The sequence below is a fragment of the Lonchura striata genome, chromosome 18 (assembly GCF_050655825.1).
Source record: "Lonchura striata isolate lonStrDom1 chromosome 18, ASM5065582v1, whole genome shotgun sequence".
NCBI classification, from domain to species: domain Eukaryota; kingdom Metazoa; phylum Chordata; class Aves; order Passeriformes; family Estrildidae; genus Lonchura; species Lonchura striata.
The window spans coordinates 12,426,031-12,451,926 of record NC_140720.1 but is presented as its reverse complement, the minus strand read 5'-3'; the positions used below and the strand labels follow the sequence as shown (position 1 = coordinate 12,451,926).

The window sequence follows — 25,896 nt, the reverse complement described above, 5'->3', positions numbered from 1 at the left end:
TCACTGCTGGTGATTTCTCTGCCCTACTTCAACCAAATCAGCTTGCTGGGTGACTGGTGCCCAGACCCTGATGAACCGTGGTAGATATTCCATAAGATACAACCTACGTGCATTTCTTCATTGTTTACATACACGTTTGATGTGTTATCAGCTCTCTTACTGCCATGTCACACAGGGAACAGACTTGGTGACAAGCAGCTGAGCTTGGGCATGCTTCTCAAGTTGTGTTCCTCTCAATGACAGTGGGTGAGACTCAAGAGTGGCACAGCCCAGCTCACAGAGCAGTGGGGAGACAGGTAAAGCAGCAAACTTTCCTTTGGGGGTGAGAACTCTCCATTCAGTATCAGGGTTGTGCTGTTATCAGACTCCTCATGTTCCCAGCAAACACCGGCGGAAGAGCTGGCCCAGGAGGTGACATTCAGGATGTCCTTTCTGTCACCCACCACAGCAGCTGAGGAGCTCCTGTTACAGAGCAGGGGAGTGGGGTGGGCAGGCTAAGACGCCTCCGGGTAAGACAAAGTCAAAAGAAGGCAAGTGGCAAAAGGGGGAGGGAAGGAGAACTAGGATTAGGTGCATAATATTAGCACAAGCAGCAACTGTAGCCTAAAAAAGACAGCAATGAGGTGGTGTCTTCCTTGGTTGGCACTCACTTGGGACAGATGCACAAATCCTACTTCTGGGCAGATTTCAGTGCTGTAAATGGAAATAAACTGATATGGACTTTCTATAAATCTGCTCACTTTAAAAATTAGGCTTTCAAGACTAAGACAACCCAGTGGATTTTCACAGAATTTTTCTGAGTGACACTCACTATAGAGAAGTTGCCAACACGATACACAGCAGAATTTTCTAGTGACATTTCTGAACTTGTTCTTGCAGAAAAGTTCCTTTTGCATCCTTAGGAAAATTATTAAGGGTTTCATTATTTTATATTGGAAGACAGATTTCCTTGTGAGTCAGGCTAATAATTTCTTTATTTGCTTTCTGCTTTCATGTCATGTGCCAAGGTAAGAACACAATTTGCTGCTCCTGAAGCTCAAATCAGTTGTGCAAAGCAGAACAGCTCCAGGTTTTTTTTTTGGGGGGGGGTTTTTTGGGGGTTTTTTTGGGTTTTTTTTGTTTTTTTTTCTTGTATGATCCTACATAAAACATGCCACAGGGTGAGCTCCAAAAGAGTGACAAGCCAGGTCTCTGTGGGGTGGGCCACAGCAGCAGCTCAAAACGTGGACCACTCTGCACCACCACCTTTTGCCAGAGAGAAAAACAGCTCCTGAGGCTGCTGGACCCCAACCTGAGCTATCTGCTCTGCCTGGGGAGCTGAGGGGAGATCTGGTGATGCTGGGGGCTTCCAGGCTCCACCTGCAAGTAGTCCCTGAATTCTTCAGGCCTCTAGGAAGGTCTGGATTTTCACTCTGCCCTCCCAGTACAGCTTGTGTTCCCAGGTTTGGGAAATGCTGCTGAGGACTGGTACTCTGCAGTGCAGAGAGCTCTGCTCAGCACTGCCTGGCCATGAGTGACGAGCCTTGTACCTCCTTAGCAGTAATGAAACAACAAAATAAATACAGAAAATTATTTCTTCAAAATTAAAATTGGGCTTTAAAAATAATTGTAGAGGTGGGGCATGAATTAGTCATTTGCAGATTATCATTGTAGAGTTTCCCAGCAGTTCCCCTCACATTTCCCCTGACCTTTCATCCCCAAACCTGTTCTTAGTTGTCATTTCATCCACCCCCACATCCTTTGCTGTCTTATTACTTATTTCTTTTCCTTGCACATATCCATCTTGCTTTCCTCCTGCCAGACCCTTTCTGAAATCCCCAGCACTGTTTCAACCCCACCTCAGTTCTGTGGTTACTCTTCCTCACTCTCTCTTAGCAATTTTTTTCTGCAACAAGAGTCACAATCTATGAAGTTCAGCTAGTCACACTTCGTGCATTTGATCTGAACATGTTCAGCTCTATTTGATCTGAGCATGTTCAACAGGCTGCTCCTGGACAAGATTTTCTGCAAGGCTGCTGTTCCTGGAGCCTCTGCTTTCCTCACCAGGGAAGGGATTCATGAACTGGGGCCTCTTGCTGATCTGCAAAGCAGAAATATGATCTTCTGGGTCCACAGCCATTGCATTTTTGTTGGTTTACAAGAGAGGGGAAAAGCCCTATCCACCCCCAGGAGCCCTGAGTGAGTGCTGGAAGTACCTTGGCAGCTGCTGTGTTGCCCACGGGACAGCACATCCCAGCAGGGAATGGCCATGGCACTGGGCTGGCACAGGGCCATTGCAGGGGCTCCAAAGGGGAGCACTCTGGATTCAGGCTCTGAGCAGGGAGAGCACACTCGGGCCCCATTCTGACATTTAACCTTTCAGCTGGCCGTGGAGCTGGGCTGCAGTGAGTCTCTCTGGGGTAAGAATAGCAGCTGCTGCCTTGGGCCACAGCACACGTGTCCAGCTCCTCCAGGGCAGCACGTTGCCCTGCCACCCAGAAGGCAGCCTACCCGCCCAGGAATGTCTTCAGGCGCTATTAGTGGAAGCAGATCATCCCCACAAACAGGCACGACCCCACACAGGAGTCTCAGGAGAGTGGGGCTATTTTGGGCTTTTGACATTGAGCACGAAAGGAGACACGTGAGGGGCTGATCCTCCTGCCATGGGCCTCCTCCAAAGCTCCTTTCAGCCTTGTCCCCTCCTCCAGCCATGGCTCTTGTGGAGGCTGAGGGGCAGTTTGGTGTGGCCTTGGAGCACAGGAGAGGACAGAGGGAGCTGTGAGTTTGCTGGGGGGCAGGGCCAGCCCTCAGTGCCATCAGCAGTGCCCAGCTGTGCCCCGGGCAGGTCCTGCCCGAGGGTGTGCACCCATCCCCTGGGTGAGCTCAGGGTAGGGGGCTCCTGCTTTATTCTCAACCACACCCATGAATGTGAGAGGGCTACCAGGGACTATTGTGCATTGACACACTAATCCTGTGCATCCACGAGGGTATTCACTTCTTTCCACCTGAAGCTCTCCATTTCTGAGTGGTTCTTCAGCACCACAAATATCTGAGTTCTGTTTTCCTATTCCAAGCCATCACAAATTCCCACTCCAGCTTACTCACATCCTCTTTCTGGTGTGGATTTCTTTCATTCCACATTTTTATGTTTCATTTATTTCTGTTTAATTTTCCTAGCTTTGTGAAAATTTCAGTGATTTGCCAGCACTGAACCCACCACACTCATTGGTGCATTGACTGGGAAATCTAAATTAGCAAACCAAAACCACTACACTGGGCGAGAACAAACAGCAAACTTTGTCCCAAAAGCAGGCAAGAGGGCTGGGAGGATTACATGACAATACCATGTTGATGCCGGGATACTCTGGAATGAATAATGACAGGCTGGTAAGGGTTGCCAGACTTGCCTAGCAGTTAGTAATTTTCTGTTGGTTTCGCACAGCCACTCCTAAACAAGTTACGAGTGTTTTTCTGCAGGTTCATGAAGCAGACTGTTGCACTGAGTAACATGGTGGGCTGGGAGAACGGCAGGACTTTGGGCTTCATCCTGAAGCACAGCACTGTGTCATGAGCTGCTGAGAACAAGGTGCTCTCCTGAGAATGTGCTGCTTCCAGGCTACAGGAGCTGGAACAGAATTCTTCCTTCAGAAAAGCAAAAAGCCTGTCAAACCTCTAGGTTTTAAATTCAGGATAAAATTGGTCAATGTGAAATAGACTCAGAACAGAAAGAGTAGTAGTAAGACTCAAACCCACACTTTTGACTATAATTAACTTAGTGACAAAATGAAACTCTCATTTAAACATTCACATTTAGAGCATCTGAAGTTGCAGATATCTATTTTATTGACACTGGTACAGCAGCAGCATCAGAAAATGTTTGTGTTCATAAACAAAGGGAAAATTACTTCCACAGCTGAAGAGGTACTTTGTGGAAGTTCTAGTTATCCCAGAAGAAGCTCATTTTTCAGTTCCTAACACCACCTAGAAAGGAGAGGCTTTGTTTAGTCTACACATGCCAAAATGAGTCTTTTGATCCCTAAGATCATCCATCTCAGAGCGCCATCCAGCTAGGATGTGCAAGTGGAGCCTGAGCCAATGCAAGCGTGTGTGGAACCCTTAAAACCACTGTGTGACTTGAATACATGCAGGTAACACCAAGATGGCCACCATCCACAGCTGAAGCACGAAGAAAAGATTAATTCCATTCTTTCACTGGCAAAAAGGACACATACACTGCTAAGCTTATTCCATCTTAACAACCCCAACCCACTCAGTTCATCTTTTAAAGCCCCTTCCTTCTAGAGCTGTCCTTTGCAAATGATGCCTGTAGCACTGGCAAGGCACAAACCTGCTGCTAGACTGACTTGAGCAAAGAGCACACGTGCAGTAAAGCCTTACCTTGGCAGCAGAGCCTTCTCGGGCCTTAGCTCTGAGTTTATTTACTTGGCTCTCAGCAATATTTGCCCTTTCCAGGGCCTCACCTATCTTATGCAGTGCATTTCTCAGTTTGGAGAGATCAGTATTGGCTTGTTCACCCTGAAATTGCAAAACAAAAATTTAAAACCATCTGGTAACATGCTGGGGCACAGAGCCAACTTTTAAACTGGCAGTCCTATGAACTGGGAAATAAGTGTTTGCTTCTCTTTAGTGACTCACAGCTTCCTCAGCTTGTTTCCTGTAGGATTTGATTTTCGTCTGCAGTTGATCTACCAGATCTTGTAACCTAATCATGTTTTTCTTTTGTTCTTCACACTGTGGAAAGAGAATGTGCAATTTTATGTCCTTGGGAGACAAAACATCAGAATTGCTTTCTATTTTTTCCCACCTGAAAAGTGAGCTCTTTGAAACGCCGTTCATATTTGCAGATGTTTTTCGCAGCCTCTGAGGATTTTTTATGTTCTTCTTCCAGTTCAGCTTCTAATTCTCTGATCTGGTGAATTAATCAACAATTGGCTTAAGGCCTCACACAGGGCTTGGAGAAGAAAGATGTTTCTGGTGCCGATGTTCAGTGCTGGTACCCACCCTGGCCTCCAGCTTCTGGATCTGCTTCTTCCCTCCCTTCAGTGCCAACTGCTCAGCCTCATCCAGACGGTGCTGCAGGTCCTTCACCGTCTGGTCCAGGTTCTTCTTCATCCTCTCCAGGTGGGCACTGGTGTCCTGCTCCTTCTTCAGCTCTTCTGCCATCCTGGCTGCCTTGGAAGGGAGATGACACAAGAAACTGGAAGAATGTGAAAGAACAGCACATACTGTGCACCAGCACAAGATTAACTCCTGTGTCCTGCTGACCATTCCTGCTGCCCCACTCCCTATTTGGGGTTTTCTCCATCACATGATACTGGCAAAAACATGACAGGAAATAGTAGGGAAAAGGATAGGAAACGTGCCTTACTGCACACAGAGCTGGAGTGGCAGAAAGGGAAAATTCTATGTCCCACTGTGACCACACTAACAGCTGGGTGCCAGGGGAAAACAGCCAGAGCAACAGCAGAGTCTGGGAACAGGACATGGCACAGATGAAAGACTCCAGTGCCCTGCGGCATTCACATTCTCTGGACAGAGAGACATAATTCTGTCTCTCAGGAGAAGCACAGAGAGAAGAAGAGAAAACAATCTTTATCTCTGCTCCTTTGTTTTCCCCATGTGGAATTTGGTATGGAGATTGTCTACCTGCAGTGATGGCTGGGTTGGATTCTGGTAAAGGTTTTTGGGTTCAATAACCAATTAGATCCATCTGTGTCTCAGACTCTCAGCAGGCAGTCACGAGTTTGGTAATTAGTTGATAGGTAAGTAAGATGTATATAGAATAAGATAGTCTCTCTTTCAATAGTATATTAATGTAATATAGTGTAGTTTTAATAAAGCAATCCTTCAGCCTTACGATCTGGAGCCAGATCATTTCTTCCCCATCAGGGTTGTATTTTTTACTATAGTGCTCAACACATCTGGGATGTGCTGAATCCTGTGCTTTAGTGTGTGTCCTGCTATTGCCCCAGCCTCCTGGAGGGTAGTGCCACAAAGGCAAAAAATAGTTTAAAATCATCTATGTTATTTAAGACAAACTAAGATTTATTTTACTCTCAAGTGTTGGATTCCTACACAATAAATTAAGCATTTCAGTGAAATATTAAGTGACATTATAATAAATGTTATAATTATATCATTCTAATTAATGTAGAATTCAAAAAATGTCTCTGGAGACATTCCAAACCCACCTGGACACATTCCTGTGTCACCTACTGCAGGTGACCCTTCCTGGACAGAGGGGCTGGAGTAGATAATCTCCAGAGGTCCCTTCCAATCCTAATGATTCTGAGATACTAATTTTTTTTCCCTTTTAATGAGCAAGTTGAAAAGTTTTCTATTTAAATCCCACATAATGTCTCTAAGTGTTAAGATTTTGGTTTAATCCTCTGCATCAAAAATCATTAGCAGATTGAGTCCCATGACACACCAGTCCTATTGCCTGGCTGAGCTTCACATGTCTTGCATGCGAGGATTTAGCACCAATTTTGAATGGAAATTTACAATTCTCATTTAAAAATTTGATAAATAGGGTTTTGCAAAGATAACTATTCAGACACCTTAGCCATTTTACTGGTTTCAATACTGCAGGATTTCTTTGTAGATTACGTTTTCATGCAGCACTGAATAAAGTTATTTTGTTTTAGACTGAGTAAATGTAGGTTTAGTTCTTTAAGATGGCAACAGCCCCATCTGTCAGCAGGACATGTTCCCTGTTGCTCTAATCCTCCTCTGACACAAAGCCTTTTCAACCACGCTCACAGACTGGTTCGTTTTCCAACATATGACAAGAATATTTACATTAACTCCCAGCAGCAATGCTGCTGGAAACCTTGAAAATTCAAAGTGAAAACCACAGTAACATCCTCACATCTGTCATTGCCTTCTTAGCTTTTTCTTCAGCACTTTTTGCTTCATTAGTAAAATCCTCTATCTCCGTTTGGAGTTGTGCCATATCAGTTTCAAGCTTCTTCTTTGTATTAAAAAGGCTGGTGTTCTACAAAGGAGAAAAAAAGAGGCTTTGAGTGTCTACACATAGAAATCAATGCATCAATTCATTCTTCTTCTATCAATCTCTGGACCCCAAAATACATCAGTGTTAGCAAAGCAAACTACCTGAGTGTGGAGGAGCTGAACTCTCTCACTGGCATCCAGGAGCTCCTGCTCAGCCAATTTCCTTGACCGCTCCGTCTGCTCCAGGGCTGCCCGGAGCTCCTCAACTTCAGCCTGCAGCAGGTTTGCTCTGCGCTCCACCATGGCCACCTGCTCCTTCAGGTCATCCTGTGTCCTGAGAGCATCATCCAGATGGATCTGGGTGTCCTGTAATTAAAGAGCCAGATTTGTCCTAATTAATTTCTTGAATACTGTGCTTCAAAAACAAATCGACCAGGAGGTAAAGCAAGACCTTAAGAGCTCCCTGGATGCTGTGCAGGTGTTTCTGTGTCTCTGCAGCCACACGGTTGGCATGGCTCAGCTGGATCTCCATTTCATTCAGGTCTCCCTCCATCTTCTTCTTCAGCCTCAGGGCTTCATTCCTGCTCCTGATCTCAGCATCCAAAACACCCTGCATCGTCTCCACAATCCTTTCGTGGTTCTTTTTTAGCTGGTTGAGTTCCTCATCCTTGTCAGCAACCTTTCTGCTGATTTCTGACTTTATCTGAGTCAATTCTTGGTTGACACCAAGGATTTTGGCTTCTTCATGCTCAAGAGCTGCCTTTAAAAGAAAAAAGGGAAAAGCGAAGATGAAGGTAACATTTCAGAGAATGATTATTGAGGTGGTACTCAGTGATTTCACAGAACTTCCTAAAGTTTGTGGCAATCAACCTTACACACAGCTACTGCCAGAAAAGGGAACAGAAAGCTACTCAGCATGCTCTTTATTATCTAAGTAATATTTAAACTAACTCACCTCTGCCTCCTCCAGAGCTATTCGCAGATCATTCTTTTCTATTTCAGCTTGCTTTTTGGCTTTCTCAAGGTCTCTGATCATTTTGCCATTTGCAGTAATTTGCTCTGTGAGATCAGCTGCTTCCTCTGTGAGAGAAGAATGGCATCAACCAGAGGAGCTGAACTCTATGCTTTGTTGGTGCATTCAGCACCCCTTTTGCACACATAAGTATATATACATAAATGTGCATGTGTACACAACAGTACACGTGTCTGTAAATATGTACAGATAAAACCCGACACAACCAACTCATGCAGGGCAAGTGGGGCATTGGTGTGGCTTCACAGCCCTCCTTACAGAGAGCCTAGAAAAGCCCTGCACATGTTACATCTACAGATAGGCCATCAGGGTCTAAAACTCCAGATCCTGTCATTGTGTTCAGTGGATCTGTAAAACTCACTCTCATGAGCTGCTCAGCCTCCCACAGTCACTACCTCTGCCTGGGAATGGCACCTCAGTGTCTGCAGCAGATGAAAGAGCCAGGATAATACTGATTTGCTTTATTGGCTTAATCACTTTACAAACATGCTTGACAGCTTTGGAAGGACACTGATATTCTGCATTAAGATGGAGAGCACAGGAAGGACAGAGTGCTGTCACTTGGTGCCCTGCAGCAGGCATGGGTGTGCTCGTGGAGCACACGTGGCTGTGGCTGGTCTGTGAGAGCTGATGGGAAAGCAGAGCCCAACACGTACGCTGGAGAGCGGCGTTCTCCCGCTTGATTGTTTCGAGCTGATCTAAGGTTTCTTCATAGGCATTTTTCATTTTGAAAAGCTCTGTGTTCAGCGAGTCTGCTTCTTTAGAGAGAGCTTCCCGCTCCAGCTGGCTCTCCTCATACTTCCCCTTCCATTCTGCCACGACCTGGAAGACATCATAGGGTTGGAAGACTCTGGGTTGGAAGGGACATCAAAGATCACCTAGTTCCAAATCTCCTGCCATGGGCAGGGACACCTCCCACTATCCCACGTTACTCCAAGCCCCATCCAACCTCACCTTGGGACACTTCCAGGGGTCCAGGGGCAGCCACAGCTTCTCTGGGCAGCCTGTACCTGGGTCTCCCTACCCTTACAGGGAAGAATTTCATCCTAATATCCAATTTAAACCTACTCTCTGTCAGTGTGAAGCCATTCCCCCTTGTTCTGTCACTCCAGGCCCTTGTAAACAGTTTCTCTCCATCTTTCTTGTAGCTCCCCTCAGGCACCGGAAGGCCACAATTAGGTCACCCTGAAATTTCTCTTCTCTAAGCTGAACAATCCCAATTCTCCCAGCTTTTCCTCATAGGACACGCTGTTAGGTTTCATTTCCTGCTTGTTCTGAAAATGTCATTTTATCCGTGACTATATTTTGTGCTAGATAAATAATGCAGCCTCTTAAACCAGGACAAATTCCTACTGCCATGCCCTAGTGGCTCTAGTTAGATTCACCTTGACTTCAGCACTGACTGATGTACAGAGTGTTAGCTTGGCTTTCTGGAAGGCTACACTTGAAAGATACCATTCTCATTTATGACCTTATCAAAATTCTGCTGTTTCCTGTCAAGGGCAGCTGCTGATGTGTTTGCTCTCTCTATGTCCAGTGTCAGATCCTCCACTTCCCCCTGCAGCTTAAACTTCATCTTCTCCAAGGAGGCACACTTGGAATTCAGCATGTCTGCCTGCTGCCCTGCTTCCTGGAGACGCTGAGAGAGCTTTTTCCTTAAGGCACACAAATAAAACAAGCATATGATTTAAAAAAAAATCATTGCATTATGTGTCTCATTTTAATTAAGACTATATGCAAAGCCCCAAAAATTAATTTAGGTCAGGCTGCTAAAAGGGAGGTCTATGTTCTGCCCAATATACATCTGGACAGCTCAGCTCATCTGTTCTGTACTTGGCCTCCTCGAGCTCCTCCGTGCGCTGAATCGCGTCCGTCTCGTATTTGGTTCTCCACTGGGCCACTTCGCTGTTGGCCTTGGACAGGGCTCGCTGCAGCTCCCCCTTGGCATCCTGCTCCTCCTCATATTGTTCCCGGAGCAAGTCACAGTCGTGGCGAGCGGACTGCAGGGCGTGGGCCAGGGCGTTCTTGGCCTAAAAATGACCCACAGTGTCACATATTTCTGTTAGCTGTGACCAGCAGGAGACCTCATGATTTTGCACATCTGGAATATGATCACTGCAGCCTGGGCAGAAGACAAAGGGCTAGGGCTTTGTAAGTGTTCAGGAAGTTGCCTTTACCTGTCACCAACTCTACCACTAGAAAAGACCAAAAGTGATGCTTTCACCTTGGCATATGTTGTAACTTGTCTTCCCTGTGGCTACAGAAGATAAAGAAATTTCATAGACCATGGCTTTAAAATTTAAAAACATGAAAAAATCCACCAAGTTACATCAACTTTCAGCATGCCCAAGTTATCCTTTGCAAAGAACTTACTGCACACAGTGCTTACTGTACCCATCCTTCCCCAGACTAATTTTAAAGTCTTTTTCAAATGAAATGAGACCCTGATATATTTTGAAGCTTTATCAGGTGCTCAGTAGTTTGCACTACCTTGATCTCTTCCTCCAGCTGCCTCTTGAGTTCTTCCATCTGCTGTGTAAGTGCCTGCTTACTTCTGGACAGCTGCAACCTTATGGTTTCTTTCTCTTTGAGTTGATGGCTTAGTTCACCTGAGACAAGAGAGGGCAAGATCTCAATACTCTCCAGATTAAACATCCTGAGAACAATAATAATAATAATAATAATAATAATAATAATAATCACACAACACTCTTTACCTTATCAGTTGCTTCCATTATGTACATATATCTACCATTGCACAATATATTTTAACACTTCAAAATTCTTTTGCTGTTGAATCAAAATTCACCTGATTCCCTAATTCTAATGGTATCCCTTATTACAGTTCTGATCCACTAGATACTATTTTTTTTCCTGAAGAAAAATGCTTTTTTCTTTTAAAGCCCAATTTTCATTTTGAACTAGTAGGATTTTATGCTGTCACACTGGCTGAACTGACACAAAGTGCTGTAGCAGTTTCCCATAATTGTCCTTGTGATGCAAGAGATAAAACCTAAAGATTCATTTCATAAGATTCACAGTAACTGGAAAATATTTATTCCATATCACCCTCTGTCCTGGGGGCTGAAGTATATCTCTTCCCTTTCTTGAAGAGGTGCCTACAGCTTATGCCATCATCTCTAGAATCCTCAGTACTTCTTGTAGCCCTTCAATATTGTCTTCTTCAGATTTTTCCTGAGCCATTTTACAATTTTTTTCAAATTTTCAGTTTTGTTTGAAGATTCCCCTTGAACACTATGCTCAATGACCTTACAACAAACTGGTCAGAGAATGGAGAATTCTGAGAGAATTCTCAGAATGAGAGAATCTGTTTGCTACTGAATGGAAAAAAAATATCCTCTCATCACATCTTTGTGTATGTGAGCCTTCCTTACCAGATTCTGTCTGGAGCTGGGTTTTTTGCATCACCACCTCATTCACATTCCTCTGGTGCTCCTCAAGTCTGGCTTTCATCTCACTCATCTCATCTTCCAGTGCGCGGTACCTTTTTTCCAGAATAGCCTGAAAGAGAATCAGAAAGCAGAATTGGTGTAGGTGTGTTTGTAAAGTTCCCATCAGACAGAAATATTGGTGATTCAAGGATTTAAGTTATAAAGAAACACCTTGGACTTGGTAATGGCCTCTGTGCGACCGGCCAAGTCGTCGATCTCCATCTTCAGCTCACTCTTCTCCTTCTCCAGCTTCTGCTTCACGCGTTGCAGGTTGTCGATCTGCTCGCCCAGCTCAGCTGTGCTGTCCGCGTGCTTCTTGCGCAGGGCGGCAGCCGTGGCTTCGTGCTGCAGCGTGGCCTCTTCCAGGTCACGGCGCATCTTCTGGAATTCTGCCTCGCGCTTCTTGCTGAGCTCTGTGTGGGCGGTGCTGGCTCCTCCGGCCTCTTCAAGGCTCCCACGGGTTTCCTCAAGCTCCCGAGCCAGCTCAGCACAACGCTTCTCTGCTTTTGTCTGTGTTGCTTTCTCACTCGTGGTCTCCTCTTCCAGCTCTGCAGCGCGGGCCTGGACAACGAGGGAATAGCACATCAGGAATTAAATTGGGAATGGGTCATTCAGTGCTTAGGTTGCTGCGTAATTGTCACAGTAGAACACCAAGAACTTTGTTTTGGAGACTGTAAGCAAAACAAACTTCCTTCAAATTTCATTGTTTTGGCATTGTAGGTAAAGACTTACTGACAGGAAAGGACCTATGGATCAACTCATTCTAGCCTTAGATCACAGCTTCCTGTTGTTGTATTGGGTTTGCAAGGCCAGATTTTGGTAGTGGGGGACACAGGGGTGGCTTCCATGAGAAGCTGCGGGAAGCTTCCCCTGTGTCTGACAGAGCCAATGCCAAACTGTGGACAAGCATTATTCATGGTACTACAGTTTAAAACAAGCAAACAGTAATGATGAAATAAAGATTCTTGCCTGCAATTCTCTGATCTTCTTCTGCAAATGAGTACCTGAATTTTTCTGTTCCGCAATTTTATTTTGCATCTGGTTAAAATCAAAGTCTTTCCTGTGAAGGAGATGTTATTTTATTAAAAGAAAAAATGCACAGTTAAAGCCAAATAATAAATTTTCTACTAATTTGTTTCTCATACTTCCTTAATTTTTCATCTAAATGTTGCTTATCATTCTCCAGATCTGCTATGGCTTCCTGTGCAAGTTTCAAGTCTCCCTCAAGCTTTCTCTTTGCTCGTTCAAGGTCCACACATGCTTTTCTTTCAAGTTCTAAAGATCCTTCAACCTGCAACATACACATATGGTACATGACTGATGGAACAACTGCAGAATCTGCTCCTTCTGCTTGTGTTGAACATGCTCACATGGTTCACTTGCTGCTCCAGCTTGATCCTAGCTTTGGTGAGGGTATTAACCTTGTCCTCCTCCATTTGCAGGTCATCCAGTGCCTGTTGCTGGGCTTCTTGCAGGGACTTCTTCTCCTTCACTAACTTTGCAACAGTCTCATCCAAACCTCTCACTACTTCAGTCAGATTTTTGACCTATTGTAAGGCAAAACACTTCAAGGTCACAAATAATTTTGGCCATCACATAGGCCATGAACACAGACAATGAACTTGCTGTTAGACTCCCGAAGAGACTTTGACCATTGTATGGTCACACTCTACAGTCTCTCTGCTTATATATCAACCCTTCAGAAGTCACAAAACAATGCTGAACTTTAATTTTAATGCATTTTTGCATGCTTACGGGTTGGTTTTCCTGCATAACAGAGGTGCCCAGTTTCAATACCATGCCCATAGATCTCCTTACACAGCAGCATGTAAACATTCAAGCTTTCTTAATTTTTACAGCCTATACATCAACAGAGCAACTGTTATTAAACATTGTAGAAATAAAAAGCACCTTGTTTTCAGTGGCATGCTTTTCCTTTTCAGCCTTGACCAATGTTAGCTCAAGGTCATCCATGTCTTTCTTCAGCTCAGAGCATTCATCCTCCAGTTTCCTCTTTCTGGCTGCCAGATCAGCATTCATCTCTTCATCATCTTCCAGCTTTTCCATTATCTCCTTTATTCTTGCTTCCAACTGGAATTTTTGTTTGATCAGCTGGTCGCATCTTTCTTCAGCATCAGCCAAATTTTCATTTTCCTTTTTACAGAGAACAGAAATGTGTTTCATTATCACACATTGGCACTGACACTTGCAGAAATCACCTGCTTGTTAAGTAGCTTGTTAACAGAATTTCCTTTCGGCCCTTTACTGAACAATCAAACAAAACTGATGTAATCTGAAGAGCCAAAAACTATTTAATTTACTTACAGTTTGTACTTGCAATTGTAGGTCCTTCTTCTCTTGCACCAGAGCCACCATTTTTTCTTCCAGTTTGTTCCTTGTGGCTTCTGATTTAGCCAGTTCTTCTTTTGTTCTCTCAAACTCTTCTTTCATCATGGCCAGCTCTTTCTCAGTTCCCACACTTTTTAAGAGGGGTTTTAACTTGAAGTACAGCTTCATCCAGGGCCACTGCTTGACTTTCATGAATGCACGGATGTTGTACTGGATGCAGAGGATGGACTCCCTGGAACCAAAGTGATCCATCAGCACTGGGAATAAAGCCCATCTTTGAGCAAGCAGACCTTGCAGAGGACACACACCTGTGGTCGAACATTCTTTTCAGCTCAAGTCTCCGGAGGTATCCCCTGCACAAAGCCTGGGTCCGTGTGATCATCTGTCCTAAACGTTCATCTCTCATCTCTTCCAGGACACCCAGCAAACCTGCCTTGAAGAACACCTGCAGCCAAAGAACAGACATCACTCATTGCTGGGTTTACATTTCAAGGCAATGAATGTTTTCTTATTGTATGGCAAAATTAAACATTTACCTTAGTGTGTCCAAATCTGTACTGAGTATGATCTATCTCAATGGAAGACAGCAGCTTTTCACACGCCTTCCTGCTATCAATAAACTTTCCTTCTGGAATGACACTGGCATTCAGAAGGTGGTATCTGATAAAATAAAGAGAAAAGCTTCCCCATCAGTACCATTCTAGTGGCAGGATGCCACAAGAACAGCTGTCAGTTTGAAGATTCAGAGGAAGGCTGAGTCTGACTCACACCTCCAGCCTCAAATAGCAAAGCAGTAAGAAAAGCAGCAAATAGCAGCAGGTCAGTTCAGTAGGCTCCAAGGATGTGTTACAGCCTTCACTGAGACCAAAGGCATGGACAGTCTGTTCTCTGGACCTGAGACATTCTGCTTGTCTGTGTCACAATCATTATCACTACTCTAGGGGCCCAGCTCATTGGGTTAGCTGTAAATTCAAAAAATTGTTGGATTTCAAGAGTAGGGGAACAGCTTTTCTGAACCATTTCCAGCTTCTCACATTCCTTCTGTACCATGTAACCCAGAATTAGTCTTTGGATCCAGCCATGGACTTCCTAATCCTACACTGAGAGATTATTCCATACCTATTTTCAGCACTGATACACAAATCTGCCCTCCCACATCAATGGCTGGGCCAATGCCTTCAGGTAGTAGCCAAAACACCATTTCAGCCCTCCTCAGTGCCCTGCTCTCCAGCACACCCTGCACAGAGTTGTAAGGGGAGAGTGATTGCTTTGTTCTTAGAGATCTGATCCTACATTTGCCTTTGTTCTAACACAATGAGCAGATGACCTCAGCTGGGTTGCCCTGAATTTATCTTATTTGTCTTCTTTGCAGCAGTTCCCATGATAAGATTTTTTTGGTTGTGGGGTTTTATCTAAAAATGAATCTGCTAATGCTGGAGAAATGTTAGCATGTCGAAATATTAACCCACTACAAAATGACAGGGTCATGTGAAACTATCTTGGATTTCCTGCTGGAGTCCCTTCTGTTACTGCAGTTCTATTTGCCAGTCAAACTTGGCATCTCATCAAGAAATAGTATTGGATTTAACAAAATTTCATCTGTAAAACAATTCTAGTTAGAATTATTTAAACCACACTCCTTAAAGCTCTACTAGATAGCAGTTAAATACAGGATATGCATAGACCACCCTCTGTATTTTTGCTGAACATGCTTGTGCATAATTTGAGAATTGAAGCAAAGAATATCAAAACATTCAAATTAACAGGAATGAATTAAAAATAGGTTTTGGCATACAGTATTGAGGAAGGAACCTGGGTGGGCACTGCCCACACAGACCATGCTATTAGATATGGCTTTTGCTTTCCATGTGTGTTAATATATTAAAATAGTCTTTTCCTAACAACTGTATCATGGGCTGGTTTAACAAGAGTGTTCTTTCAAATGAATTGGGCTCAATGCAAACACAAGAATGTTATCACTGACCTTTGTTTGAAATCCCCATAAGGTATCTTGTTAGGAAATCCTTTCCTGCAGATCCGAATGCCTTCCAGAACACCATTACATCGCAGCTGGTGCAGAACAAGCTTGTGATCCATCAGGCCTGTGACAGAGCAGCATGGGGACATACTGATTGCTCTAGCATTGCTCCTTCTGCCCCTTCCTGTTCTATGCTTTATGAATTACCTGGGGTCTTTGTTTCATTGGGAATGATGCAGCGCACAAAGTGAGGGTGAGTTGTTCGTAAGTTAGACATCAGCTTATTTAGATTTTCCTGTAAAACAGAGATCACTTCTAATGTGTATATCATCTCAGTTCTCAAAGTGGTTTGACTCTGTTGAACAGCAAAAATTCAGAACTTTCTCCTTACTCTCCTAATGAATATTCTACAATCCTTTGTAGGCAGCAGCAAAGTAAATGGCTACTGAAGAACTTCCCTCCTGTCTTAAAATGAAAATATGGCTGTGGAGCCAGGTGTGACAGGCTCTGCCAGGGAACACACTTACCCGAAAGACTACAGAGACAGTTTGGAAGGAAGAGGCCTTCTTCTTGGTTCCTTTCTTCTTCCCACCACCTTCAGCTGGAAAATGAGATGACAGCCAGCTGAGGAACTGCTGCAAACCCCTTTGACAGTGTTATAATTGTGCATCTAACACACAGCACACAAGCACTAACTCAACACTGATCCACGTCAACTGAGAGGTACAATAGGAAACCCCAAACTGGAAACATGATACCCCAAGTTTACCTTCATCTATGGAAGCAAAATTGGCATAAAGATGGCATAAAATTTTCACAGATGATTTCTGGTACAGCCCAATGACAGTTTCATTCAGAGGGTCCTTGTTCTTCTCCAGCCACCCAGTGATGTTGTAGTCCACTGTGCCAGCATAGTGCACCAGGGAGAAGTGAGCCTCAGCCTTGCCTTTGCCAGGTTTTGGCTTCTGGAAGCTGCTGCACTTGCCCAGGTGCTGGTCATAGAGCTTGTTCTTGAAAGAGGTGTCAGTTGCCTTGGGGAACATGCACTCCTCTTCCAGGATGGAGAAGATGCCCATGGGCTGAGTAGAAAAATGGTGTTTTCAAATATGATCAATTCAAGCTATAATAATACAGAGTGAAAGACATGCTAAAATTGAAGTACTGGAGGTGTTTTATAGAGAATTAGCCTGGGAGGAGCAGGTAAGCAAGATACTTTATGAACAGCTGGCAAGATACTTAAAAGAATTCATACGATTTTAATAAACAGTTTTGAACTACCCAGACAGTGTTGGAAAACAAGATAAGTCAGCAAAAACTGTGCAGTAACTTCTCAGAATACAGTAGTGACAAGGAAAGGAAGGAAATGAAGGAAAGGAAGGAAGGAAAGGAAGGAAAGGAAAGCATAAATGTCTTTTTAGAAGACAGGATACATTCCCAATCAGTGGATAATTAATTACTCACAAGGGTAATATTTAAAGAAACAGAGGAGGTGAAGAGACCTGAAAGTTCCCAGAGAGATTGTACTGAAGGCACTCAGAGCAAACACTCTCAAGAACCCTTTACAGATTCAATTTGTGTGACTGCACAAGATGCTTAAGAAACTCACCTTCTCAATGAGCTCAATGCAGGCAGCCAGGTCCATGCCAAAGTCAATGAACTCCCATTCAATTCCCTCCTTCTTGTACTCCTCCTGCTCCAGCACGAACATGTGGTGGTTGAAAAACTGTTGCAGTTTCTCATTGGTGAAGTTGATGCACAGCTGCTCAAAGCTGTTAAACTAATATTTGAGTAAGTGTGTTAATAGTGTTAAACTGCCTCTGATCAATTTTTTTTCCACAGGGATGTCACAGCAAGGTCAGCCAGACTGTCCCAGAAGGATTTTGATAACAGTATAAAGAATATACCATGGGTGTCCAGGCTTACAGAAAAGTTGTGCAGTGCAGCTCATGGTTACTGCAGCCTGCACTGGTTGTGTTTGGGTGGCCCTAATGTCCATAAATACGGATTCTGTGGGGAGAGAGAGAGCAGCTTCATGGCTATGCTTCTGCACTGTCTCTTCTCTTACAAAGAGAGTGATGGATCTACAAAGGCAGAAGCAGCTTCAGACAGATTTGCCCTGTTCTTGAGGAATGCACAGGGGTGAGGAGGAGGAAAGATCAGAGGAGACAAACAAAATGAAAAAAGCATTTAGAGACAGGCAGAAGTCTGAGAGTACTGCAAACCTCAAAAATCTCAAAGCCAGCAATGTCCAAGACCCCAATGAAGTGCTGTCTTGGCAGCCTCGTGTCCAGCTGCTGGTTGATGCGCATCACCATCCACAGGAAGAGTTTCTCATAGACAGACTTGGCAATGGCATTCACTGCCTGGTGCACCTGCAGGGAGATGTCACACCTGTGCCAGGGCACTGCCAGTGCACCCCCAGAACAAAGCACCCCTCACCACACCCACATACACTGCACTAGCAGGCCTTGATGGCCCCCACCATTCTCAGCTGTGACCTGCACCCACCCCTTTTCCTTAGGGAGGGGATGGTCCCTGCTGCTCCTCGATGCTCACCTGATCCACTGTTTGGCCCTTCAGGACATATTCATTTCCCACTTTCACCCGGGGATAGCACAAAGCTTTCAGCAAGTCTGCTGAGTTCAGGCCCATCAGATATGCTGCTTTGTCAGCCTCTGGAAAACAAAATAATAATTTGAAACACTTTCTTCTTAGCTTGGACATACACAGGACATTGGAACCAGCCAGAGCTCACTCTGAAACCTGCAACTTGATTGGCTTTACCCTACCCACAAATCTTGACTAACATTCTCATTTCCTTTTCTAAACAGACTTGTAGGACTGGTCCTCATGACAGAGTGGCTACAGCAGCCCCAACAGATATGGTGAAACCCAGGAGTGCACTGTGGATGGGACAACACACAGTTTTTACCATCAACCCACTTCTCCATGATGTCACCCAGGCAGAACAAGTGTGTATATGTAACCAGAAACTGGAGAACACTTACAGTGATGTGCCCCAGGCACAGAGTCCTACAGCAGAGTGATCAGGAATAAACTGGATGTAGAAAGTGCCTCTACTTGACACAGTAAGTTGAAAATCAAACCTCCTTTTTATGTTTATTACATCTCTCCTGGAAGACTCCCTGCATTTCTAGTGAAAAATGGCCTGAAAACAGTTGGAAATACTTCTCTCCCAGCCAGGAAGGTATTACCTTCTGTGCCATCAGGCTCTGCCTGCTCCTCTCGTGGTTTCTGCTTGAATTTCATGTTCCCATAGTGCAGGATTGCTCCTGTCAACTTGTAAATCCCCATTCTCTCATCAGGGCTGAAGCCCAAAGTGTCAATGGCTGCCTGCATACCAGACAAAAGCTGGTTTTAACAGTGGTGAGAGTAAAAGTGAGACTGTAAAAGTCTCTCCTTGCTAACTGTACTCACATCTGTGGCAACAAGCTCCTCCTGGTCATCGATGCTGGCCACAGAGATCTGCCCTTGGCTGATGAAGGGGTAGTCATAGGGGTTGGCTGTGACAAGGAGCATCTCTGAAAGGCAAACACAGGAGTGAGAGCCAGAGCCTGGCAGGGAAGATGGAACCATGGCTCAGCAAGGTTTCACAAGCTCTCCTTCCTCTTGCATCCCAAACTCCTGGTTTTCTATTAAGAGACCAGAAGGACAGAGTAAAGGCTTTCATCTGCCTTCCCCTGCTGAGCAGTCCTTCCAGTTTAATATGTTGTGAGCTTAGAGCTGAGCACTCAGCAGGCACAGAACACAGGCCAGCCACAGAAACAGCTTTTAAGAAAGAGGCTTTTAGATAAGGCTCATTTGTGCTTATCCTCATACATGACACACACAGAGTGGGAGGATGGGAGCAGGAACTCCACCTTGGGAAATGTTCTGTGGATAGATGGGGAGGTTGGGCAGAATGGGCTGAGGATGAGAGCAGGAGCTGGGTGTGTGGCCAAAGGGACAGGTGTGGGACATGGGTCAGGAGTGCCGTGGCAAAGGGAAGGGGGAAAAGGTCAGAGGGGCTGCTCTGGAAACAGGAAATAACCTTTGCCCATGTGATGAAAAGCTCAGATAAATGGTTTGTAGATCAGGGTACCTGCCCATCCTACATCCAGAATTGCTTACCTTGGCCCACCTAAGTTGGAATTTCCACACCATGGGGAATAGCAAGGTGTGAGGCAGAGTACATTGGCCACTCCTGCACCTCACCTGCACGCAGTTTGTGTTAGAACTTACCCAGGGAGGATAAATGGAGGTGGAGTAAAGCCCTAGTGTGACCCTGTTATGCAGAGACAAAAGTACAGCCCGGGGAACCTGGGCAGAGCTGAGGACATAAATCAGCACACGATCCCTGCTCTGCATGTGACAAAGGGCATTGTGCCACTGGAGCCTCTGTCACAGAGCTGGCACACGGAGGGAAGTGTTTCCCACACTGACTTTACTCAATGTCACCAGGTGGTGGCTGTCCTTACCAAGCAGTTCAGGCTTCTTGTTGGAGAGGATCTGGTAGAAGATATGATAACTTCTCTCAGCTTTCAGCTGGAAAGTGACTCTTGACTTTTCCAGCAAGTCTGTAAGATGAATGCACATTTTAGACATTTTTCAGGTTCTTTACATTCCAGCGAGGCTGCCAGCCCCCCTCAGTTACTCACAGGTCTCAATGTCACCAGAGGCCAGCTTTCCAGAGGTTCCAAAATGGATACGAATGAATTTACCCTGGCAAGCAGAGAAAAGATGGTGGTCAGTGCAGCAATCTCAGAGTGTTTTAGTCTCTTCAGTCTTAGTGACAGCATCATCAGATCAGTCTTATTAGATTTGATATATAAAGATAGATAAAGAAGAACACTTTACTGCAGCAATGTGAGCATGCAACAGCTGCTAACACATCAGCATTTCATAAAACAAAGAAATTGGTTGGCAGGAACATTTTTCCCAGCCAAGGGGCTTGCAGTCACAGCTAACAAGCAGGCAAAGAGCATTAGAAACACAAGAGGGCAGAGGGACAGACACAGGATGACTCACAAAGCGTGAGGAGTTGTCATTTCTCACAGTCTTGGCATTTCCAAAGGCCTCCAGAAGTGGGTTGGCACTGAGGATTTGATCCTTGAGCGTACCCTGCAGGAATAATTGAATAATTACTGAAAGGCACCATGAGCTGTGTGGCAGGAAGAAGTGGCTCCATGTGTGCAGCCATGTGCACTTCATTTCAGCTCTACATTGCTACTGCTACACCTTCTTGACTCCAGCACCCAGTGCTGGGGATAAGCAACAAATCACTCATTTTCCTCTTATTCAGAATTTCTCCAACAGTCAGAGCTCTCAGGTCTCAGCCACAGGGACAGATGGATCCATGCTAAGAATCTGGAGCCTCTGATTCTTCCTGGGCACCAGTCCTGCTTCAGTCCAGGTAACGCTACACCTTGGCAGTGGCAGTGACAGCTCTGGTGGCTTCTATTTGTTGTGGTCCTAACTGCACGTCAGCCCCTGGTCCTACTGCCTTTCAAAGAGTAGCTGAAGGTAATATTTTGAGGGATGTGTGTGTCACCAGTGCTGTCCACAAGGGGAAAACATCCTGAACTGCCCTTCCCCCTTCCTCCTCACACCTTCATCGAGGGCTCCTTTTTGGTGGCCGTGTCCCCGCTGGCGGCGATTGTCGCGTAGTACTGGATGACACGCTTGGTGTTCACCGTCTTCCCAGCCCCGGATTCTCCACTGGGGAAACAGGGCTCAGAGTGAAGAACAATCTGCCCACATCTTGTTGGAGACAAAGTCCAAAGTGGCAGATGCACTTACGTGATCAGGATAGACTGGTTTTCATGATCTGTTGAAAGGAAAAACACCTGCAGTTAGAGAAGCTGCAGGGAAAGTGCTGGTTCACAGTTACCTGTGACCTGGTGTGCATTGTGGGGAATGAAACAAAATCCCTGCAGACAAAACTGAAAAGGTGCATGGTTTACTCTCCACCTCTCTTCCCCTCCCTATACTCCACTTTTTGTCTTCTCCTCCTTTGCTCATCCTGTGCTTGTTTTTCCTTTTGTCTTTTCCATTGTTTATCTTTAATACTATTAAAATGGGACAGGATTTTATTCAAATTAAAACCATGTGTTTCCGTGACAATATTTCTACCAGCTCTGTTCTGGATCTACCTGCTGTTCCTTGAGGACACATGCAGATGTGCTGCCCAGGGACTTCCCAGATAATGTGTCCTGTCCAAGTGCAGCTGCCCTTTGCAGAGGTTCCTGTTAGGCTGTTTAGCTTAGTACTCAGACCTAAAATCATGTGCAGCACAAGAGCACAGTGCTTCAAAACTAAAGAAAATATTTCAGGAGATGGGGAATACTGTCTGGAGCTGGTTTTGCATCAGTTAGGGCTGATAATAAAAGCCAAGCAGATAATCTGCAATATTACCAGACCAAGCCCTCTGCAAGAGTTGGCAAAGGTGACCGAGCCCAGCAGTATGGAACGGCATCTGGCAGAAGCAGCGGTTCTGACACACTTTGATACTCCAAGTCTGGTCAAAACAGAGCCACTCACCAGTCAGCATGAACTGATAGGCGTTGTCAGAGATGGAGAAGATGTGTGGAGGGGCCTCCTGGCGCTTCTTGCCTCGGTAGGCCAACACCACCTCGGGGTTGTACACCGGCAGCCACTTGTAGGGGTTGACGGTGACGCAGAAGAGACCCGAGTAGGTCTGCAGGAAAAAAAATAGGGGTGTCACTGAAGTCCAGCTCCTGCAGCTGTGTTTTCTCCTTTGCCAGAAGAAGGAACTCACATAGATCATCCAGGAGCTGTAGCGGTCTTTGAGGTTGTAGAGGACGGCAGGTTCATGCAGGTGGGTCAGCATGGCCACGTCCTCAACTCTGTCAAACTTAGGTGGGTTCATGGCATACACATCATCAGGTTTGACAGCAACTGTCTATAACCCAGAAAGAAAGAGTGAGCCTTGATTCAGCAGCTCTTCATAGTCCTTCCACAACCACAGAGAAGTAATAACAGCTCTAAGGCTGCTCTAATTCACATTTTTCTTTCTGTTTAACTGTGCTAAGCAAAATATGACTGTTTCAGGGCAAACACCACAGCCAGCCAGGAAATCTACAACACGGGTACATTGAACAGGATGTCAGTGTCCTGGAATTGCTGTGACCACACAGACATGATTTCAACACATTATCACTGCTTATGAACTTTAGGTCTCTGCTGCTCATGGCTGTAAGAGCACAGACCAGTGCCAGAGAGCCGGGACACAAACAGCACAAGACTCATCAACAGCAAACCATCCTTGGGACACACTTGTTCCACTCCTGTCTGTGGCCATTCCCAATTAAAGAAAGGCTCTTTCTCTACCAAACAGCAAGGTCTGCTGGGCTCACACCGTGGAGACCATCCTGTCCCACTGCCAGAGCCCGTGGATTTGTTGTGGGGGTGGCAGATGTTCACAGCTGGCAGCAGCTTAACTCAGCCACTGCTTTCTAAACGCCTTGTAGCACCTTCTGCCAAGATGTCGGTCGTGGTTGTTCTTTGAGCTGCTGCAGTTATTCTTACAAAAGGTGTCAGGGCACAAGCTGCTAAGACATTTCAGAATTTTGGAAGATTAACACCTTGGATGCTCCTCTGGGAAGCTGTAGCCAGTGACACTGACAGTTTCACAGTCAAAGGTGACTTGCAAAGTTATCTGTCTGCTCAGTTACCAGTAAAGGAAGGAATTTATGACTGGATTTGACAGCCTTAGCTGAGAAAGTGTTAAAAGCTAAGTTAGGACTCGCAAGACTGCAATCCACCCTGGTTTAGAGCATTTCCTGATTTCTAGAGACCAAACCGAGAATAATTATCCAATGAATACTTTTATGCCACCATCTAGAGCTGTACTTTCCTGTGGAGGCTGTGCTGGTCCCAGTCAGAAGACAGGGGAGGGCAGGGCAGATTTCTTGCCTGAGCTAGCCTGGTGCTTTCTCAGTTTGTCCCCAGCAGATGCCCTGGGTCCCTAAGCAGGGCTGGGAGAAGGGCCAGAAGGAATGCACTTACTCTGCCATCCTCTGTCTCAACAGTTATCTTCCCATCCTGTGCAGCCTTGATCCTGCCCCTGGTGTACTCCACCTCGGGGTCAGCCACAAAGCAGTAGGTCTTGGCATCAAATGGCTGGTTCTGGGCTTCTGTTCTCTCCTTCTCGGATTTGCGCAGGTACGGTGCAGCCTCACCAAAAATCTCCATGCCAGCGTCTCTGCTCATGGCTCTGAAAGGCAGACCCTGCTGGTGCTCAGGGCAGAGTGGAGCTGAACATTCACCCCCAGCTGGCTGCTGCCAGCTCACCCTCCCAGCTCTCCCAGGTGTGTGCAGCGAGATCTTCAGGAAGTTATTTGCTTTTCCAAGCTGGAAGTACATAGGGAATGAAGGAGAGCTACCACCCTCTATGGCCCCAGGGAAAGGAGATCCATGTCCGAAGGAGGAGGAGGGCTCCCCTTTGGAAAAGTGGTCAGATCTGAAGGATTCATGTAGTGCTTATTAAAAGTGAAGCCCTGAAGATTATTTTTCTTCTGGTCTTTAATTTATGACTTCCCCCACTCTCTATTCACATGGAGCCTCTCCTAGTCTTCTGGTGAGCAACCACAGTGGGCAGGAATGGACACGTGCTGTGGCTTGTTAAAGGAGCTCATGGAGGGGGAAAACCAGGGACTGCCCACGGTGGGCACAGGAGAAAAGCCAGCTCATGCCAGCCTGGGCAAGCTGTTAGTTTTCATACCTCAAATCTTCACGTTAACAATCAGCCAACAGAAGCAGGAAGGAGCCAGCTGACATCTCGTGTCTCTGAAAGAGAAAGAGTCAAAGGTCAGACTTCAACTAAGCTGCAGCCTCTCCAAAGGTCCAACACCTCTCACTGCAAGTAACTGTGCCTTTTGAGGGCCAGGAAAGTTCACCAGAGACCACTCCTTCCCTGCCCAAGGAATGGCCCAGCGTGGAATCTACAGCACAATTCCCACCACAGCTACAGCCTTGTGAGGCTCCAGGCATGGAGAACAGGACCTGTGGTAGGAACCTTCTGTCCCTCTGCAGCTCAGTCACAGCATGGCCAAGAGCAAGGCCAGGACATCAGGAGCCACCAACCAGGGCTTTGTCCCTGACAGCTTTTATAGGCTCAGCTTGGTTCCCCTGGTTCAGCCCTGTCCCTATATTTGGAAGGAAGGGATCGACACTCCCGCCTGCTCACCAATTCATGCTCATTTTTTGCCATATACAGTGTGTAAAGAAAGGACCTACTCTTCTCTCCCAATTTTAGCAACTCCGAGATTTTGTAGGCTTTTCTTTGGTGGAAATTTCCTTCAGTAGGAACGTGCTCTCCTGCCAGCTACAACCACAGCCAGCACTTCACTCTCACCAGCATGTCAAACAAGTGATAGCACAGAAGGGATCTGCCTCACTGCTCCTGCTCACAGATTGCCTGGGCAGAGCTGCACAGTGGTGAAGGAACCCAAACCAGCTCTGTGTGGGGTGAAGAGCAAGGCCATGGGAAGGAAAAGAGGATGAGGATTCATGTAGGATCAGTTATGGCAATTCTTGTGGCTTACACCACTGCAAGGGTCAGGGAGGATAGGATGTGAGGCCATGAAATACAGTGTGACAAACATGGCAAATTAGAGACTACTCAGAAAGAACAACACCCAAATCTGGCCAGGGATGGACGGTTCATGAATGTCAAATCATGAATACACTCCACATGTTTAGTTTGAATACAGCTTTGGCTGCCCATGACATTCACTGCCCTTGCTGCCAAAAGGAGCTGCAGAAGCCCCATCACACCAGGGCTAAGGAGGTTCTCAGACATGTGTGACTGCAATTCCCACAGAAGGATACTGGGAAAGTGGGCTTTAAATGGAGGTCTCCCCATCCCAAAGGTGTTGTTTGGTTGGTACAGAGCAGCCAGGCAATGGCTGGCAGGGCAGCACTTGGCAGAACAGTTGGAGCCTTCGTGCACAGCTGGAGCGAGCTCCTGGTGCAGGAGAGGAAGGGTCTCCTCCATCCTGAACTCTTCTGGCTGTCCTGGTCATCTGTCACTGTTGAGGAACCCCCGTTTGCTCTCTGCCTTGCATGGACACTCACCCAAGGCTGCAGGACCAGCCTTCCCTCAGCAG

At 45.8% G+C, this 25,896-nt stretch overlaps 1 protein-coding gene across 2 annotated transcripts; it reads right to left on the bottom strand.

Annotated features, from left to right (window-relative positions):
- Window positions 1-3,799: 3,799 nt before the first annotated feature.
- LOC110474913 (myosin-3) lies at window positions 3,800-24,797 on the bottom strand. 2 transcript variants are annotated; one of them, XM_077787325.2, is made up of 40 exons: window positions 24,510-24,793; window positions 23,795-24,002; window positions 22,545-22,688; window positions 22,307-22,463; window positions 21,566-21,593; window positions 21,376-21,484; window positions 20,795-20,887; window positions 20,425-20,488; window positions 20,245-20,343; window positions 19,205-19,308; window positions 18,982-19,120; window positions 18,323-18,441; window positions 17,989-18,138; window positions 17,373-17,543; window positions 16,536-16,845; window positions 16,294-16,367; window positions 15,974-16,061; window positions 15,773-15,890; window positions 14,325-14,448; window positions 14,097-14,233; window positions 13,765-14,020; window positions 13,351-13,593; window positions 12,810-12,986; window positions 12,585-12,730; window positions 12,409-12,499; window positions 11,611-12,000; window positions 11,383-11,509; window positions 10,478-10,596; window positions 9,821-10,017; window positions 9,459-9,642; window positions 8,644-8,809; window positions 7,910-8,034; window positions 7,406-7,714; window positions 7,117-7,320; window positions 6,872-6,997; window positions 5,002-5,172; window positions 4,805-4,909; window positions 4,636-4,731; window positions 4,378-4,515; window positions 3,800-3,960 (listed from the first exon to the last, which is right to left on the bottom strand). In XM_077787325.2, the coding sequence occupies exons 2-40, from the start codon at window positions 23,996-23,998 to the stop codon at window positions 3,937-3,939; spliced, it is 5,826 nt and encodes a 1,941-aa protein (XP_077643451.2). In that variant the 5' UTR covers window positions 23,999-24,002; window positions 24,510-24,793; the 3' UTR covers window positions 3,800-3,936. The 2 variants fall into 2 exon arrangements, with proteins under 2 accessions (XP_077643451.2, XP_085412631.1); XM_085556505.1 differs by having other exon boundaries at window positions 3,800-4,515; window positions 24,510-24,797.
- Window positions 24,798-25,896: the final 1,099 nt, after the last annotated feature.